Genomic DNA, 19,571 nt, shown 5'->3' on the forward strand with positions numbered 1-19,571 from the left:
TCACAACATGGGAAATAAAGTGTTTAATTCCATAAACATCATTGGAAAAGGAAGCAAATTGTACAACTCTCCAAAAACACTGGAATGTTAATACTGATATTTAGTAAAACCTGTTGATGGAGCTAAATAAATCATTAACGGGTGGCTACATCACTGGAATACCCCAAAATGAAATGTGCAGTGCGTTTGATTCCCCCAAAGCAAATGTGTTTACATGCAGAAGTGGCTGAATCAGATTTGCAAATACAAAATTCAAAACAAGAGAACTGTCCCCATCTTTGCATTATAAAATACTGTAGTTTCTTGTTCTCAAATAAAATAAGCATTACTTTCAAAACTGTGCTTAACAGAGCAGGTCTCCGCTGGACCACCAGTACCATATAAACAGTCCTGTACATGAAGAGCCACTCACTCAAGAATGATTACAACATGGCACTGATCTGACCAAAACCAGCGGGGTTTGGTGGGAGTGTCATCCATGTTTTGATAAAATCGTTCCGTGAAATGTCTCAAATAACTTCCTCAGCTGACAACACTTAAACGTTCCTCCCTGCACTTTGCTGAGGGGCCGATGGCGGCGGCATTGACACGCCATCAGACTCCAGCCTGCTTATTACCAGTACCCAAGTACACAGGATCCTGTCAGTCTTCATAAGTATTAAAATCAAGAAGTAACGTGGAGGTCGATTAAAACAGTGGCTCTCAAGCTTTTTTGAGTGGCGACCCTCAATGCACATTTTTTGTCCACGACAGAAGTATATATTTCATTTTGGCTTAAGAGATTCAAATAAGTGCGCTGTCACAGTCAGCACAGCTCGAAGTTTGTAGACTATATTGCTGAGGTAACTGGGCCTGTTGGCAAGTCAGATGATGACATTATAGCCTTAAGGTCATACAGGTCTTACACTAAAGCAATACTCCACTTGAAAAGAATATTTTGGTCTTCAGCTACTCAGAAATATATCGTGAGCTCCCAAAGATGTTTTTTTTAATAAGCTGCATTACTACTTTCTGACTCCACCATGCAGAAAGAAACAGCAACACATATTTAGCTTGAAGCGAATGGTTCAAAACTGCCCAGCGCCGTCCATTTACTAACGCTCAAGCTCACTGACCGCGAGAATTCGTACCCTCTCTGTCTAACCATATACAAACAAGTCCACGACCTCCAGATGAAGCTAAAAACAAACTCTGGTTAAATGCTTGTGATGGTAGCACCGAGCATGACCGGCTAGCGCACTCAGTTAAACCAACCGCTCAAGGGGTTAGTTTTGAGCTCAAATCGGTGTTTGAGGGTTACCGAGCATGCGGCTGGATAAAAGGAGATGAGGATTATAAAACATAAGAGTTTATAAACTGACATTTTTGGGCATTAGCTTCAAGCTAAATACGAGTGGCTGGTTCTTTCTGCATCCTGGAGTCGAAGATGTGGTGCAGGGGGTGATGACTGATTTTGTAAATTCTAGGCAACTATTTGAACTTAAAAATACACTTTGGGGTGAAGTATTGCTTTAAAAAGAATTTTTGAAAACTGTCATAGTTTTTATTTTTTCATGTGTAGGGATTGTTTGATCCTCACTCACTCTCACACACTCACACACACACACTACAATCTGTAGATAAAAATGATTGTTTCAAGTGATAGAATATAAAAAACAATTCCCAGTCTAAAAATGTTTTTCACTAAAATCACTTGTCATCCCCCAGGTTGACAACCACTGGATTCAAATGTACAGATCTTTCCTAGTGTAAAAAAAAAAAAAAAAATACTGTGACTGTAAGACCCCTGAAGGAGAGACTGGACCCCTTTCCTTTGTTCTCTTTATATCACCACTGTTTTGTGCAGGTCTGTGCATGTGTTCCAATTTCCCTTGAGCACCTGTACAGGATGGATTTAAATATGTCTGCCTGCCCCTCTTGGACCCCAACACATCAATATAAAAGTGAAAACACAGATCCACTTGTACATTATACCTCATTGTCATTATGGCTTCATTAAAACGGGGACAAAGTGCTGAGTTCTTCTACATTACAAAGTCTGTTAAACACAAAAGATGGAGAGAACTTGATGGTGGATGAAAGTCTGCTGACAGCTTGGTCGTGCTGCAGTAACTAACCACCAGGGGAGGGTAGACCGCCATCTTTTCCCTGGTCACTTGACCCAGTATTCAAAATCCCGAAATCCTGAACACAGGTCACATACAGGTGACCTCAGCCTTCCCCTCTTCCTGCTCAAAGCCTCCTTCCTCAAGGTGGGAGAGGGCACTGGGGTAGCCCCCACCAAACACCGGGAAGCCCCCGATACCTCCGGCAGCAGGAGAGAGCTCCTCTGGAGGGACGGGGCCACTGAGAGATCGAGTCACAGAGCGACTGGACACGTCGCTGTGCACAGACAGAGCCTGTAGACGGGGAGAGACAAGTCAGCGTTTTTCCAACCCAACATAGTTTCTTCTGGCATCCTCACTAAAATCTCCAGAAATATTAAATGGCATAACAGCTTTGAATTTAACGTGAAAGAATTTGTAAAATACTTTCCAGAAGTCTGAGCTCCCCGAATGCATTTTGATTTTTGTGTTTGAACAATGCACAATGTCACCACCAGGGTGCAGCACAGACTGAAACACACCACTACATCACCCAGATGTCTCCTCCTCACCTGGTTCCTGTTTTGCACTGCTGCCTGATGACGGACAGGCCTCTGAAGAAACACAACCTGCTTGGTGGCTAGGTTCCCCTCACTACACACACACACACACACACACACAAAAATGTTTGTCGGTGAATCAGTGAAGAGCATTAGCCACGTCTAGTTTGGACATAGTGTTGTTTTCACCTGTCGTGTCGGATGATCGGTGTAGGCAACACACAGGTGAGCAGCCATCCAAACTCAGCCAGAGTGTGGAGGAGGGGCCCGTAGTCCGTCTTTACATCTGAGCCCTGGATTTATGCACACAAGAGTGATCAATGGCATTAGAAACTACACACAGTGCAAAAAGGTTCGGCTTTTTTTTCCTCCTGCGGCATTTCAGTAGATTATAGTCAGTCATTTATAAGCAGGGGATAGTAACTTGATATCTGACGTTGCACCCATAATTACAAACCACAAGAAGACATCAAATGTTTCTTCTTTGTCATGAACCGTTTTCTTCCACTTGCCTCTCAGAAGTTGAAACAACTTTCTCTCTCTCTCTCTCTCTCTCTCTCTCAGAAACAGCTGATTAGCAATGATCTCCAGTTAAACGCTGGCTCCCAGTTTTCACTCCAACAAATCTTTTCATCTCACACTGAGCTTGAACTTTTTTCAAAAGCCCAAAATCACCTCGTTAGTATAGGAAAAAAATCCAAATGTTGCTGTTTCCATCAAACTTTTCTGCGGCAATTTTTCAAAATATGAAAACTCTATTTACAGTAACAATGATTTGCATGAATGTGGTTGTACAATGATGCAGTGTCAGGGCGAGGCAGGAATCTTTCGTGATTTCAATGGACTGACCTTTAATGTAAAGAAATAAGTATCAATTGTTATCAGACAAAAGGAGTTGCGAAGAACTCAAAATATTGAAAAAGGACTCATTCTTGTTTTACGGTAGAAAAGGTATAAGAGCAGTCACTTAAAGCTCCTTATCCAATATAAAAAACACATTTGTGTTGTCAGAAACAGCACTGGGCTGGAGGCGCTACGTCCACAGGGGTTGTCCATCCATCTGTCTCACTCTTGTTTCGGGAGGGAATCACTTGGAATTTGTCCTCTAGGATTTCATGATGAACTGGACAGATTTTGGTGGTCAGAGGTCAGTAGCTGGCTTCCATCTCTCTGCTTTTTTGCACTTTTTGAAGTATTGCAAATCTTACTTGCAAAATACGTTTTTACGTTCGCTTGAGTTGTTTTTTTGACTGCGTGAAATGGAAACGCATTTGCCAAAAAGGTTCTGACGTAGCGAAACACTGAACTCACGTGACTTTCACATGAGATGGAGACCAGACGAGTGTCACCTCACCTGAGGATCTCAGATACAGGGGCACACAACCGTAATGTGATATTTCTAGATTCACGTAGAACAACTTTTGGTGCCTACAACCGAAATATCCAAGCGAATTACTCCCCTCTCCCTTTTGCTCCAATCACCCTGCTTCAGTATGAAGTTACACACACATACACACACTCCGAACTGGCTCTCTTGCTGACCTCAATGACAGTCCACTGCTCTACGACAATGGTGTCGTTAGCAGGAGGAGAAGTGCTCTTCTCTTCGTACACAAACAATCCCTCCAGTGACCGCGGCACTGGCTCGCCTGAAACACACAGGAAGAAGGTATTTAGTTGTCATCATTGTAGTAAAGACGACTTAAGGGAAGAAGAATTCATGAAATTCATGTCTGATGGCAAACAAATGAGATGGTAACAGGCCTAGATATGAGAAATAGGTTAGCCTCCAGCAGGGAATGTAGAGCAGAGGGTCCTTGCTGCTGTTAAGTGTGTGTGTGTGTGTGTGTGTGTGTGTGTGTGTGTGTGTGTGTGTTCATTCAAGTCCTCAGAAGGCTACAGATGATGTTGGAGAGGGACAGGAAGAGAGGTCGCCAAGGTCAGGAAGACAGCTGCAAATATAGAGGCAGTAGACGACAGAAGGGAGGGACAACAGCCAAAACAGGAAGAGACTGATTATTTTTGAAATGTGTGAATCACGGTTTTATGAGAAAAGACAGGAATACCTCAAAGGAAAGGCAGAGAATAAAACTTGCCCATAAAGGATGAAGTCAAATGTGTTTGAGAAAACGAGGCGGAGGAGAAATATTGAGAGTCTGAGAATGAGTTCTTCATCTAGCAAACTTAGAATGGTGGAATTCTGAGCCAATTTAAAGTCCAAACTAGGTTTTCTAACCTTTCGGTGTGTCCCAGTACACGAAGGAGTCCACCAGCGACCAGCCTTTGCGGTAATAGGCGGCCGTCAGCTCCAGCCAGTCGGCCTCCAGGGCGCTGACTACCTGGCCCTTCCTGGAAACACGCATGGAGAGTGCCCCCTGGTGGTACTGACAGGCCAGCGAGTCTAGAGGAGCACAGCCCGGGGCCCAGGCGTGGAAGAAGACCAGCAACCTCAGGTCTGGAAGGAGTGAAGAGTGACAGGATGAACATCCCAACCCCCGCTGTACATACTGTATATAAATCCCTCTCACTTTGAATTGGGAGCATGAAAAGAAGAGAGAATGTCCCACCGGGGCTGTAGGTGTGCTCCTCCTGCTCTCTGTCTCCTGGCGGGGTACCGGGAGGGGTGCGGGGAGGGGAACGACATCCTCTTTTCGGACTGTGCAACCTGCCGTTGGTGATTCCGCTCACCTGCTGGAGGACGGAGCCGACGAAACGAACACCCCCGCGGGCGCTGCTGTTCACCTTCCAGAAACCAAACAGCCACCAGAGTTAACCACTATCTCTCTACAGGGCCCCCGTTAGTTGTTTGACGGGTCCCTGATAAGTTCACTGCACATTCTGACTGAGACGGGTAAACAAATTACCATCAACCACTTTCTACAAAGCTGCTTGAATCAGTCCTGCTCTGTCCCAAAGCCTACTACTTAAACTTAAGAGACACTGAGTACTCTCCTAATAATACACACATTTTTCTCTAGTTCTCAGTGGAGGAAGAGTTGACTTTCTTTTTAACATCACTTGATCCGACCGCTTGTTGTATGTGTGTCTGGGATCTGAAGTGATGGAAGCTGGCTGCAAATGACCGTTTACCTTGGTTTTGTCTTCCCATCAATGCCAATCACAGCCAGACTCGATCTACAGCAGGGTCAACAACGCAGGAATGACTGCTGATAATAGTTAGTAAGATTGTTTGGCCAGTGGGACAGAGGCTATATACTGCACATAGTCTCTTTTACACGTAGTTTTCAGTAAATTACTGGAAATACCTTCCAGCCACCGCCAGTGATTTTCATGAAGCAGAATGTCCTGTGGAGGGCAGCGATAGGGTCTCACTGCTTTCCTTCACACCCTTCCCAGCACATTTCCTGGAATCTTACAAGGTCTTGAAGTGGGAAGCCAGTTTCCCAGAAAATCAATTCTGGCTCTCAATTACATTTGACCCCTTCCAGGCTAAACGCTGGAACATTTCTGGGAAATGCTGTTGGTGAGGATGAAGCTTTTATTACTGAATTAAAGTTTTCTAGTTTGTTCTTTACACTTTCCAGACAGCCTTATAAAATAAATGTTGTTCCCATCAGTTTCCTGCATCTGGACACCTCGTCCGAGCTCTATAGGCTCTATAAGCTCTAAATTAATCCACAGCATACTTTGCCAACATTCTGCACCAGAGAAATTTATTTGCACGGCTACCACGTGTAACTAACCCTGTCGATGAGGGCTCGAACTGTGTCACCAGTCAGCGAGTCTCCTGGTAACGGCCACTCCTCCACCCTTAGCATTGGCACACTGTGACACATGGACGATGTCTGCTTACTGAAAACACACACACACACACACACAGATGGAACACCTAGTAAACTTTAGATCCTTGGTTCAGTAAGATTGGACACTTGCACGCAACCACACACACACACACTCACACACACTCACACACACATGAACCTGTCCAGCTGGAGGGTTCAGAGTTCACATGTAATTGTCACAGAACTTCAGACATAAACACATAAATCATTCATTGGTGAACATCCACAAACAATTACGCAAAGGGTAAACAACAATTACAGTTTCAATGGATGATTCATGAAAGTATGAGAGTAGAAAGAGTGTACATTTTTGGGGAAAAAAATACCCACACTCATATGGAGTACACAAGTAGAATTACTTACTACGAAATAACTCAACACTTGTAATTATTATACAACAATAATGCAAACCTCACAGATACTTCGCTTCGACTGGTTGGTGTGGAGTCGCTGCTGTCGAGTGGATTTCCAGCCAATAGAAAACTTGTAATGTTACAGACATGAGAAAGGAGTCAAACCAAAACACAACCCCTCCCCTCCTCTTCTGGCCCCCCCATCTCGTGCCACAGCCTTGCATTAAATATGCAGCTGTCTTCATCTATCATTCATTTATTTACTAGACAGTGGTGGTGAATGAGTGGTCACAGTGGGAGGGAGCACCCCCTCCCCCCAAGCCCATGGAATCAAAGACCGCTTGTGGGTTAAAAGTCCCATATTTTGAAAGTGCTTTTTTTTTTTTAGCTTTGAGGTGTCAAATTAAAGTTGAGAAAATAAGAGGTCAAGATACCCCCCCCCCCACCACACACACACACACACACACACACACCCTTCTCAGGTTTACAAGCTAGGTTATTGGGTTTCTATTTCAAAGCTGAAAAGCACAACTGGCCGCTTGACCAATCAGAGGAGTGAGATGCTAAGAGAAGCGCGTTGACCCGTCTTGGGTCAGTCTGTATGGCACATTGTACGCCGAGCGTGTGCAGGACCAGTATATTGATGAGAGAATCCACCCCAGAGATGTGGGATCCTGCCTTAAACATTTAAATCTGAACTAAAAACACTTCCATGATATGGATCACCAATTAGGTCATGTTGTTACAGTTAGCTGTTAGCATGTAGCATAGTGTAATGCTCATTTGTTTGTTTGTCCGAGAACTTCATAGTTTCACCTGCTATGTTAGCAGATTTGTGCTATTGTGGAGAAGATCAGGCTGCTGGACAGGGGACCAGGCATAGTGTGAGCACATCAGAAGTGGTCTGTTGGGGGGGAAGAAGGTTGTGTTGCTGACTGTACATCAAGGAAAGAAGGCTTTGTTTGCAGTTGTTTTTTAAGGTATGAAATGAAACATACCAAATATAGGAACTGAACCAAAAATCCTCTATTTTTGATTTTAAAAGATTAGGATCTATTTACCTTGGTCTGGGACGAGTCAGGATGGCACGGTAGAGCAGACTGAAGGGCAGTGAGCGGGTTCTTCCAACAGAAAGGATGATGGGGTGCAGGGCAGCCAGGACGTAGCCTTGGGTGTAGTAGGGCTGCAGGGCCTGGGGCAGCTCGGACAGCGAGGCCACATACTGCACTGTAGGACGGCTACCTGTGAGGACGGAGAGGTGATCATGGGTAGGAAAGTTGCTGAATCCCACTCAGAACAAATCGCTACAAGTTCATTCTTTATTTGTGGGATCAAGACCGGAGGGCCAAAATGGTGAGAAAACTATTTCAGTCCAAATAAAAGTTGCTTATTGATGTACAATCATGAGCACAGCCAGTGAAAGCTTCTTTTCTCTCCTGCATAATGATTTTAACATCCCCCTTCTTCTGCTAACAGAGAAAGGAACACACATACACACACACACACACACACACAAATAGACAGAGCTGCCAGAAAGGAATGTCGATGGGGATGGAACATACTGTTTATGTATTGGACATACAGTCATGTATTTCATCTGGGAAAATGTCATCTCAGCATCAGCGGGGCTGCTATTTTTACTCAAGTGTCACATAAGGAACCGTTTTTTACAACCTCCACATGTGCTGCGTTGTCGATATAGATCATAGACCGTGTCGGCAGCAATAAGACAAACGTCGAAGCCACTTTAACTCTACCAGACTCCTCATCTGGGAGCTGGAAATGTCTGCTGCCCGGTGTGTGCGTGGTCGAGAGTTTCCTGTGTGCAACTGTGTTTCCACGGCTGATGTAAGGTGTGTGTGTGTGTGTGTGTGTGTATGTGCGTGTGTGTTGAGATGGTTGTAAAAACAGGCATGCTGAGGGAAACACCACATCACCGAGCTCTTATGTAAAGTTGTATAAGTGTATTTTTAGTGCTGCTGCTCCAGCTGTGGTGTGTGATGTGGTTGGACCAATACTGCTTCGAGACACACACCCACATACATACATGTTGGAGCGGCTAAGGTTGTGAGGAGTCAAGTGCCTAACCAACCAAACTTTCAGGCTTCATTCACACCAAATCCAACACTGCAGCACAGATGAAGGTTTTCTTATTCTCTTGAAGTGCGTTTTAGCTGCAGGTGACGCCATAGAAAAGTTTAACCAGCATCATCGTTTAGAGAAACACTGTGGTGGCCAATCACGTGAGTTTGAGATCGAGCCAGAAGACGCCCACAGGAATGATCATTTTATTGGTGCAGCATGTAGTATGCTGCAGTTTCCCTTACACCAGAGATCGCAGAAGACACTGATCGCCGCCATCTCACACGCAAACATATTTACGCTGCATCACAGTGACACCAATCCCCATCCATCGGTTTGTGTTCATTTGTTTTGAATTCAAGGACAGGAAATGGAGGAAAGGGCCCCCATTTGAGGATAAGAACTTTGTTTAACAGCAGTTGGCCAACTGCTTTTAGGTGCATACAACTGCCACCTTTTGGATTGGGGAAATAAAGTTCTCAACAGAATGATACACACTTCTACACAACTACTGCCTACGTTTGGTCTGAAACCTGCCTTAAACCAAATGCCTAAAAAAAAAATCCCTGAATAAGACCTCTGAAAGTGTGTCAGGAACTGAGGACTCACCCTGCGCCTTCCCAGTTAACTCATTAAGCTCTAACTATTGTAACAGGAAATCAGTTCTTCTTCACTGTTAGAAAAAAGGCAGTCAAAACAGGATGTTGTGCTGATTCATGTGCCAGTAGCTGGATAAAGCCAGCAAAAACATCTTCATATGTAAGAAGATGGAGCCCTCAAATCATGGTATTTTTTGCTCAAAAACACAACTTCAAATTGAATTGATCCATAATGTTTTCTATTACTTCAAGCACTCAGATTTTCATCTGAACTGATGGGAAATTTTTTTTTTTCACATGCATCTCCTGTTTCTGTTTACATGTTGTGCACTTCCTCCCATATCAACGGGCTGCTTAACACCACTGAGGGAGTCGTTTCTTTTTTCTCTAATAACCCTGACTGCAAATCCCTGTGACCGCCACCGTGCTTCCTGTCCACAAAGTAGCTGTTCATAGAGGAGCCTGGCTATGTGCCCTTTGCGCACAAGCACGCACAAGCACGCGCGCACACACACACACACACACACACACACGACACATATTAGATTGTGCATTTAGGATGTAGCAACAGAAAACAGAAGGAAAACTGGAGACAGAGAATGAATGTTTGTGTGTTAGTATGTGTGTCTATTACTCTCTTACCGCCCCCACCCCCACCCCCACCCCCAAACAGTTGTGAACAAGCGCCCCAGCGATCAAGCAGACCAGTGCACAGCTGTGATCACCACAGTCGCCATTATAAGACTCGTGACCACCAGAACCCCAACAAAACCAGTAAAGCCGGGGGCCGTGCAAACAAAACTCCTGTTGACTAGCATTCCTGTGGATCTGGACACCGCTCAAAACATTTGAGGTGAATTTAAATTTAACACAACAACTCATGTTGCAGCTGGTGGACTTACAAAAACACACACCACTGGTGCTGAAGTGTCTATACCCCCCTTTCCATTAAAAAACGGGGCCAGTCCAGTTAAACATGGATCAGTGGCAGCGTCCAGAGGGTCACACTACACAAACAACCCTGCAGTTTATGCGTCCCAAGAGGGCCATGCAACATCATACACACACACACACACACACACACACACACACACACACACACACACACACACACACACCTCTAACTGATGCCTTTGTTGCAGGCTTCTGCCATTTTCAGCACTCCCCTCCCACCCCGCTGCCACTCGTCCTGTCAACCAGCACACTGAGGCCTCTGTTAACGGCTGTGTGGGAGAGAAAATGGGGAGGAGGAGGAAGAGAGGAAGAGGGGCAAAGAGGGTATAAAAGGGGGAGGAAGAAGTAGAGGTGGGAACAAGAGGGTGGGGGGTGGTTAGGGAAGCAACAAGTGAGGGCTCTGAGAGGGGGCTGAGAAAATGGGATGTAAGAGAGGGAGGAGGTGGGTTTAGAGCAAGATGGGGGGGGGGGGTTACGAGATGGATTTTATGAGCCAGTATGTGAATGGGAGAGCTTGAGAAGGTGTGAAAAGGAGAAAGCTGCCCGGCAACAAGGAGTAAAGGAAACAAGAGCAGCACTAAAAGTGACAAAGGCAGACCAGTTATTAGCTCTGCTTGGCTACACTTAAGACACATAGCGCCGACGTGAGATAAACGCTAACATGCTAACAGCAACAAGCTAACGGGCTCACAACATCGATCCTAACCTGCTGATGTTCAATGTGTTTTTTGCCCCTCACATTGATCAAATATTGTTTAAATAAGAGAAAAATAAGTTGTAACTGTGAGTTATGAAGAATGTCTTTACAACTGAGTAACCATATTCCCAGTTAATGATAATAATCACACCTATAAAAAAAAAAAATCCAACTTGGAAAAAAAGCACTATTCCAGCAAAACAATAATATATGATAGCGAGACAGAAGGCATACGTGTATGCACCAAATTCAGTGGAAAAGCATTTAAACTGACACATTTCAATACAAAAATGTCAAAGTGACACATGAGGAAATGCCAGGATTTGATTCATCCAGAGCAACCTAGTACGGCATGTTATTTCAGCCTGTCTTCCCTAATGTTGTCCAATCACTCAACTTGGAATTAACTTTAAAGTGGTACAAAATAAACTCACAGAAAAACCTGGAAAGAAACAAAAGGTCAAAGAGAATCCAGAGGTAGCGCTAATCCTAATCTGATTAGTGATGGCACTAATGGGGCCGCTTCAGATCATTACATGACATCACAATATTCCTCCCTGTATGTCAATCAAGACTCTGGAGTCAGGGACAGGGACCAGCTCAAGGGAGATTGATTACTGAGGCGGGCAGCCAGGTCTGCTGTCCCCTGCACCGCCCTTCAGATCTCCTCCAAATTTAATAATCAGAATACTGCCTTTAATCTGACATAATCCAGCACAGCCCATTAGGTTCAGAGATTATTCAGAGATTACAGGAATATGCACTAAAAATGATAAAGAGAACTGGCAGGCAGATAGATATCTGTTTACAAGAGGGACAGAAAACATCAGTCGTAAGTCTCTTGGTGGACTTTGATGAGGATGCTATTCGTCCCACAATCTCTTCCCCTAATATTCTATTCATCCCTTCATCAGTTCATCCAGACGTTGTTGAATACAGGGCAGTTCAGGCTAAGCTATCTCTTTACTTTCAAAACCCTTTGCATCCATCAGTCTAGCAATCTGGTCCTGACCTGCCATATTTCTCCGTCAAAACGACTAGATTATGGATATACAGTCTACTGTATTGTAAATCCCCCCCAGCCATTCATACTTATTTAATGCACAAAATGATAATTGGATTGTGTGCAACTAACTTTTGTGGGGGGGGGGAACAAATTTCTTTCCCTAAAAAAGCATTGTATCTTATGAATTAATACTAATACAGGGATTAGTATATGATTTGGCATTGACAGAGATGATTGAGACAGATGTATGGATTTCAACAAATGGAAAATAAGACAAAAATACAATTTTCCCCCTCTTTTTTTTTAGACCTGCTCTACATATGAATCAAGCATGGAATTCTGTGTTTTATGCTCTATGATCCTCCCTTTAAAAAAGGGCTGTAGAAATTTTCCCATTTGAATATTTCAGTTTTTAAGCACAAATAAGTGAGACCAATCCCTGCAACAAAATTTTGTTACCAATTTTAAGATAATTTGGGCCAACGAAATTCAGCTAGTAGCTTTAAAAGCACCGCGTCGAGTGCCTAACTGTGTCTGTCACGATGGGATTTTCTTCAGAGGAGTTTCACTTGTAGATCTAAAAGGTCCAAACAGAACACGTAGTACACAAGCCGCCAACCACCGACCTCAGTCGTATTTCTGAGTCAGAAATACTTGACGGATACAAGAAATCCCCACAACAAAAGAACAACTGCAGAAGCATCAACAAACTACTGTCAGTTCGGCCCGAAAGCTGCTCAGTTATGTGTCAATAAAATCCACCCAGTTAATGAAAACGCCGGTGTAATGTGCCAGCTCTCTGTCGCCTCCTCACCTACTTTGAATGTGGGCCTCTACAGCTCTCTCTAAGTGTGAATAATGGCTGGTACGGCTAAAGACTAACCACATTCATTCCAGTCTCCAGTAGTCATGTGTCGTCTGGCTCTCCCAGGCATTTCTGCCTTTAGTTTACAAGGCTTCAATCTGTTTACCTCAGGAAGATCTACTTTTTAAAATTTCAATTTTAGCTTCAAGAAAGACAGATCTTTTTAGTGCGGATCAAATTCACAAAAATCTGCGTGGCTAAATGTGTTTCCTTGGGCTGTTATTCAAGTTTAAGACAGTGTTCACACTCCTTAAAAGCTCTCCTACAGGGCTTCATTCCAGTTTGAACTCACAGCTGCCATGATGGAGATCATACCTGATGTTCTAGAAAATTCTCTCAAGGTGCACTCACCTCGTCTGCTCAAGCATGTTAAGAGAGGTGAGAGATTTCGAGGCGGGACCAGACCGGTACGTCATAATTCGTATCAATGAGTTCAAATCAATTTATTGTTCAGTAAAGACGGTAATTGTGAGTGTTGTTTGCCACGGCTGGACCGGCCTACCTCCAATGACGCCAACTAACTGCAATGAGAAAATGCTCTGTAGTCATGGAGACGGCTCGTGGTTCTATTTCCACTGTGCTCGAGTGTGACCGCGGCTCGATCGTATGATTGTAAAATGTATGATTTGTCTGAAATTCATTCGGACTGAGGGACAGCCAGTAGGGAGCAGCCAATTGGTCCTCGTGCCCTTTCGTACACCTGAAACGGGCTCAAATGGTACAGTCTGGGCCCAGCACATGTTCTCTTGGACTGGTTGTTGAACCATCCCTTTACACGACTCTGGAAAATTCAGATTTTTTTTCTTAAAGATAATTCTTTTGGGTCTTTTTATTCAATAGTTTACAGTGAAGAGGTGACACGAAGGGGGAGGGAGAGGCAGAATAGGACCCTGGGCTGGAATATCACTCCACTATTTGCCCCTCTATTGTTTTTATCGATGTTGGGTGTGAATGAGTAGCGAAGGCGTTGTGATATATTGTCATGTTAGGACACATTAGACCTCTCAGGTTTATGGGTGAATGTCGTGTGGATGATGTCACCACTGCATGGTAACACAGATTATCACGGTCTAAAACAGCCTTAACACCATAGCAAAGCCCACTTACTGATGCTGCTCTGGGGATCATCGCCAACCCTGATCTGGCCTGGCATTTCCTTGAAACAATGGAGCGTTTCTAGGACACACACGCAGCGTGCCTGTCACATCTACCTTCTACTTGAATGTGCAATACCCACCCACCCACCCATTACCTCCCCACACACACATCTCCCAGTGCTGTGCCCAATACAAGTTCTGCTCCCAGTAAGCTTGGCCCCATTTCATACAAGTGAGCAGATAACAGTCAAGCCAGCATATCAGCAGGACCGATTAGCTGATACTCGCTCTGATCTGATCCCTTACAGGCATGCAGGTGGAGGAACTCGCCTGAACAGAGGAACACGTGACTCCTCACAAGTGGAATGCGCGTCACATGTGACCGCAACTATTTAAGATCGATAACGCTTCACAGCTGATGCCTACTGACTCCTCGCTCATCCACATCAATAGGTATCAACCTTGCTGCACTAGTCAAGACATACTGGTCCAGTCATGCCCCAAAATATCTTTTCACACTTGACGTAGATGTTTGAACACGTCCTAAAAGGAGCGCTGCTAGTGGTTGGTGCTATCTTCAGCTTCTAGTTTTCCTGTTCAGTCACGATGAGGTTTCCACTTTTAATGCTTCATCTGGAAGGTGAGTATACCTGGAGAGAATCTGAGCACACATCAAATATATTTATCGCCGTCGTGGTTTTAAACTGGAGAGAAGCCCAACCCAGACACGTTTGAAATGCAGTCTGTGTTAAACCTGATTCAGAGCCAAGGAAACACATTTAGCTACACAGATTGGCTGTTTGTGTGAATTCAATCCATATTTCATTTAGCTGGTGAGAACTTAAATGGCAAGCCCATCTTTTTGAAAATACACCTATTGTCCATCATTCTTGGAGCCAGACAAACGGATAAATACACTGTTCTCCTCTTTGTGCATTATAAAGCACACACACTGGTGCTAGTTAGCTTAGCTGCAATAAACGCTAGCAATAGGAGGCGTTCTGTCACTGCTCAAAATAACCACTTCCCCCATTTTCAACATTTTTTTTCACAGCAAACGTTAAACACACCCTTAGTTCTTTTAATGCAGGTGATTAACATTTTGGAATGAAGTGTATTTGATGACTATTCAGACAGTTTGCTCCCCCGCCTTACCGCTAGAATTCAGTGTTGCTAAACTGGCTTGCAGTAAGCTGTCCAGTGAGGGTCTGGTGCTCCTTAGTGAAAATGATTAATTGACGTGATTGAGTGGCACAGATCTGAATCATTTACAGCTTTATAAAAATAAAAACAGAAATGACTCACTCAGCGAGCATCCACACATGACTACTTGAGACTGGAATCAGAGTGGTTTGTCTTAAGCTGTGCCAGCTATTATTCACACCACATGAGTTCCAGTTCCAAAGATGTCAAAAGTTGGTAAAAAGGTATTTACTGCGGTGGATTTCCCTTTCCTTCCCTTCATAAAATGTCTCTAAAACCCTGTTGTAAGCTGTATTCTGAGTGTATCCATGTCTCCAGACATGTACAGGCAGTGCTCGTGTCTCCTGGCAGACTGGGAGACAGTCGCCGCCAGCTTTGGTTGATGCTGGGCAGTCTGGCAGTATCTCACTGTGATTTCAAAGAATGGTACTCACACATGGTTACTCACGATGATTCAAATTTGAACCTATAACTAACTAACTAGGAATTTTTCCATGATTATCATTAAAACTGGTAACCTTTCCATCCCCAGTTCACACCATGGCACTGCAACACTTATTTGTGACTCCATCCACACTGCAGAAAGAGCCAGCCACGTACATTTAGCTGGAATCTAATGGATACCGATGGCTAACAACAGCAAATTATTTAACTTTTTTATATATCACACAAAGTTTCTCAGGATGTTTGACAGTCATTAGTCTGAACCACTTCCCAGTATTTGGCTTCAACAGGCCAGGGGTCAGAACAGGATTGCTCCTAAAGTCATTAGAAGCCATAATGTGCATTTTTACCTCCCTAAGCCCCCTAATTTGGAGAGCAGAAACTTTCCTCTATGAGTAATTATCATGTCCACCTGCTGTTCACAAGCTCAGCTCCCATTCAGAACTTAATCACCATTTCCTTCCAAATAGGTCACAGCCCAAACAGCCAGTCGCAGCACCAGATGAGAGGATTACCCTCGAAACCCGACAACCGTCGGCCTTCCACCGTCGTTGCACAGGAACAAATTAGATCCCATATCACTGCAGCGTTCTGATGCATGCCTGCAACACAGTGAGAAGTGTGTGTGTGTGTGTGTGTGTGTGTGGGCGCGTGTGTGGATGAGAGGGTGACGATGCCTGTGTTGAGGGAAGAAGGGGTGCTTGCAGAGGCAGGACAAACCTTCAGTGACCTATTTCTCCATAGGCTGAGAGAAAAGCTCTGTTGCTAGGAAAAGATGCTGTAAGGTCTCTCACACACACACACACACACACACACACACACACAAGATGAGCACAAGTCAAGAGAGATCTGAAGACACACGCAAGGGACACTGCCAGATTTCTTCCACTTTCTAAGCATCAATGGAAAACGTGTTGAATTACAAATACCATAACATGGATGTTTGCTAGTTTGAGGATAATCCTAAAGATATTTTAATGAAAAGCAACAATTATTGACAATTCATTAACAGACTGAAATGGGATTTCAATTATTCTTAGTTTATTTTAATTACTGGTGCAAGAAACAGTAGGGATTCAGGGTCTGCGCAAATCTGGGCCAATATCAATACCAATGTTAAAAATAATAATTTGTCTGATGGCCGATGCTGACACTGAAATGGTTGTCTTTGTTGTGGGTTTTTTGTTAGTTCCCCCCCCCCCCTCAGAAAATGCTCACATTCCCAAAGGATCATTTTAATCGAGCCAGGAGTCTAAAATATACTCAATTAACCTTCACGCTAATTCACTATTAACAGGGATGCACCATAATATCAGAACATAACGATACTGGAAGATGTTAGTGGTTGTTATTGTTCTTTTTTTGGGTTTTTTTGGGGGGTTTTTTTGGGGGGGGGGGGGGACTTTTGAAAAATCCCGGTACCGGTCTGACAGCAGCTCAGTGTTGCTCAAGTCTCTTCCTCTTCAAATTCAGTGTCAACACGTGTTCTCAGTACTATTAAATGTGAATCTGTAATTAGTATTTTGACACAGATATTATTGGCATTTGTAAATACCGCCATCGGCCAAATCAGTCGTAAAACTATCGGCAAATATATCCACCATGGGAAGCATCTCTGAGTCCACTGAGCAACAAAGAAACACATGTACCTGGCCTGCGAGTCACTTCAAGTCATGAAAGCATCAAGTGAGTTAATGAGCTCCGAGTGCTGCAGCCAGGAGGCTCCACGTCCTACCTTCCAAGCTGAAGTCCAGCAGCACGTACTCGTACACGGTCTCGGTTTTGGTCTCCACTTGTGGCCTCTTCAACGTGGAGTAGATCTTCCCGGGGCTGCTGTCCTCCGGGTCCTCCAGTTTCCGCAAGCCGCAGCCCATGGCCTCAGAGGCGGGGACAACCGCTCGCTAAGCGCGGTGACAAGAACCGGAGGAGCCGCCGACACACTCAGGCTCTTTTGCGCTCTTAAGTTTAACGGGACAGCTCCATCCCTCCTCCGCTCTCGCCGTTAATCCACCGGAGAGATCTCGGGTGTTGACCTGTAAACTTGGAACAAGCGGGAACGGAACGGTTTTACAGAAGAAAGGTGCAGAAGAGGATTAAAACATCAAGCGGTTGTTACTGAGAAAGTATCCCGCTGAGGGCTGCAGGTCTGAAGTGTGGAGAGGAGGAGCGCGTTCCCTGGAGGAAAACTTTCCCACACTATTAAACGCGCACGGATCCATGTACTTCCTGCAAGCTTTTCAAAATAAGATAGACAATCTGCTGCTCTGCCTTTGCCCCTCAACACCGTATTTGTGGCTGAAATCTGTGTGTGTGTGTGTGTGGGGGGGGGGGGGGGGGGGGGAGGCAACGCCTGACTTAATTTGTCACTGATTGACTTTGAGGTTTGTTTGTTTTTTTTAATGCCAATCAGGCTTCAACCGTTCTTCTTGTCGTTCTTATTATAAACAGACTGGGATGTTGATCAGACACCACATATTAAAATATGTCAGCTTGGGGTTTAGAAGTGACAAGAATGTGTCCCATTTTCTGACCTTTTTATGTCCACGAAATTAAATTACCAAATGAGGAAATAATCGTGTTTGTCAATTATCTTTTTTTACCAGTATAGGATGTGATTGTTTGAGATAGATATTCGATATTAATAAATGATAAGGATCATACGCAGCCGTTAACTCAATGCGGGATGTAAAGGTGTCCTTTGGGGGGAAAAAAATACAAGGACCAGAGTTGTAATCCATCCATCCATCAATTGTCTTCCGCTTATTCCTGTTGAGGGTCGGGGGGGGGGGGGGGGGGCTGGAGCCTATCCCAGCGGCCACGGGTGAGACGGGGTTCACCCCTGGACAGGTCACCAGTCCATTGTAGGGCCAACACATAGAGACAAACAACCATTCACACTCACAGCCACGCCTACGGTCAATTTTGAGTAAGAGCTGCAATCTGCCATGCAAATTAAATCTGACTGACATTTAACAGTTGAATGCAATAAATCCTCTCATTGTGGGACAGAACCAGCCAATTCCAGGTCATCTCCCTTGATGAACGAGTGCAAGGGTTAATCAATTATGTTCTGATTAATTCATCTATTCTCTAAACCAAGCCATTAATACCATTCTTTTTCACATACAGATACAAGTTCCATTTAACAATGATTCATACAAGGACATCATGTCTGTTTAATGAATACCTCAAAAACCTGTGTAGTAAATACTCAAAATAAAAAAGTATAAGTCTATGATACAAATCTAATCAATTTTAAGAATGGCTTTCATCTGGTTCTGCAAATAATCTGCACCTGTACTCACGATTCCTCTATTCATGCTTTTACTTTGAAATCACAATTGTCTGGGTCGATGTTGCTTGAATTTCTTTTCTTTTTCAGTCGTGTGTGTGTGTGTGTGTGTGTGGTGTGTGTGTGTGTGTGTGTGTGTGTGTGTGTGTGTGTGTGTGTGTGTGTGTGTGTGTGTGTTGAGGGGATGTCAGAGCTCTTGCTTTTATAAGATGCGGCCCCCATCATTTGGTAATGATGATGACTTTATATCAGGCATTTTATCAGGCACAGCTGTTTGCTGGTAACCGCTGTGTCTGGGGAACAAGAAGATGACAAGTGTCCTCCTTGTCCTCACAGCTGCTTCCCCGGCTGATGAGACATTTCCAAGTGTCTCTCTCCCTCCCTTGGGTTTATTGTTTCTTTACCTCTTCTCCTCTGATTTTATTGTGCTTTGGCACCCTCACCTCCATCTGGGTCTCCATGGTGACGATGCCTCGTGTCTCTGCATGGCTGGCTCACCTGGAATTTGATGGATGTGCTCATGATCACGTAC

General features: G+C 44.2%; 1 protein-coding gene across 1 annotated transcript; it reads right to left on the reverse strand.

The window, feature by feature from the left end:
• Positions 1–14: 14 nt before the first annotated feature.
• On the reverse strand, positions 15–17,948 carry rftn2 (raftlin family member 2). Its single transcript, XM_086220128.1, has 9 exons — positions 17,483–17,948; positions 7,862–8,042; positions 6,349–6,457; positions 5,212–5,386; positions 4,881–5,099; positions 4,187–4,293; positions 2,834–2,937; positions 2,657–2,738; positions 15–2,399 (listed from the first exon to the last, which is right to left on the reverse strand). Exons 1-9 carry the CDS (start codon positions 17,619–17,621, stop codon positions 2,196–2,198), a joined length of 1,320 nt encoding a protein of 439 aa, XP_086076254.1. The 5' UTR covers positions 17,622–17,948; the 3' UTR covers positions 15–2,195.
• Positions 17,949–19,571: the final 1,623 nt, after the last annotated feature.

The sequence above is a fragment of the Aulostomus chinensis genome, chromosome 12, assembly GCF_037954235.1.
Source record: "Aulostomus chinensis isolate RoL2024-O1b breed Wild chromosome 12, RoL_Achi_v1.0, whole genome shotgun sequence".
Classification (NCBI taxonomy): domain Eukaryota; kingdom Metazoa; phylum Chordata; class Actinopteri; order Syngnathiformes; family Aulostomidae; genus Aulostomus; species Aulostomus chinensis.

Excerpts from the sequence above, each read along its gene's own strand:
- rftn2 (XM_086220128.1), bottom strand. The coding sequence starts at position 17,621 with ATGGGCTGCGGCTTGCGGAAACTGGAGGACCCGGAGGACAGCAGCCCC. Across the intron at positions 5,100-5,211 it reads GGAGCACACCTACAGCCCCG|ACCTGAGGTTGCTGGTCTTC; the intron begins GTGGGACATTCT and ends CACTCCTTCCAG. Across the intron at positions 2,739-2,833 it reads CCGATCATCCGACACGACAG|TGAGGGGAACCTAGCCACCA; the intron begins GTGAAAACAACA and ends GTGTGTGTGTAG.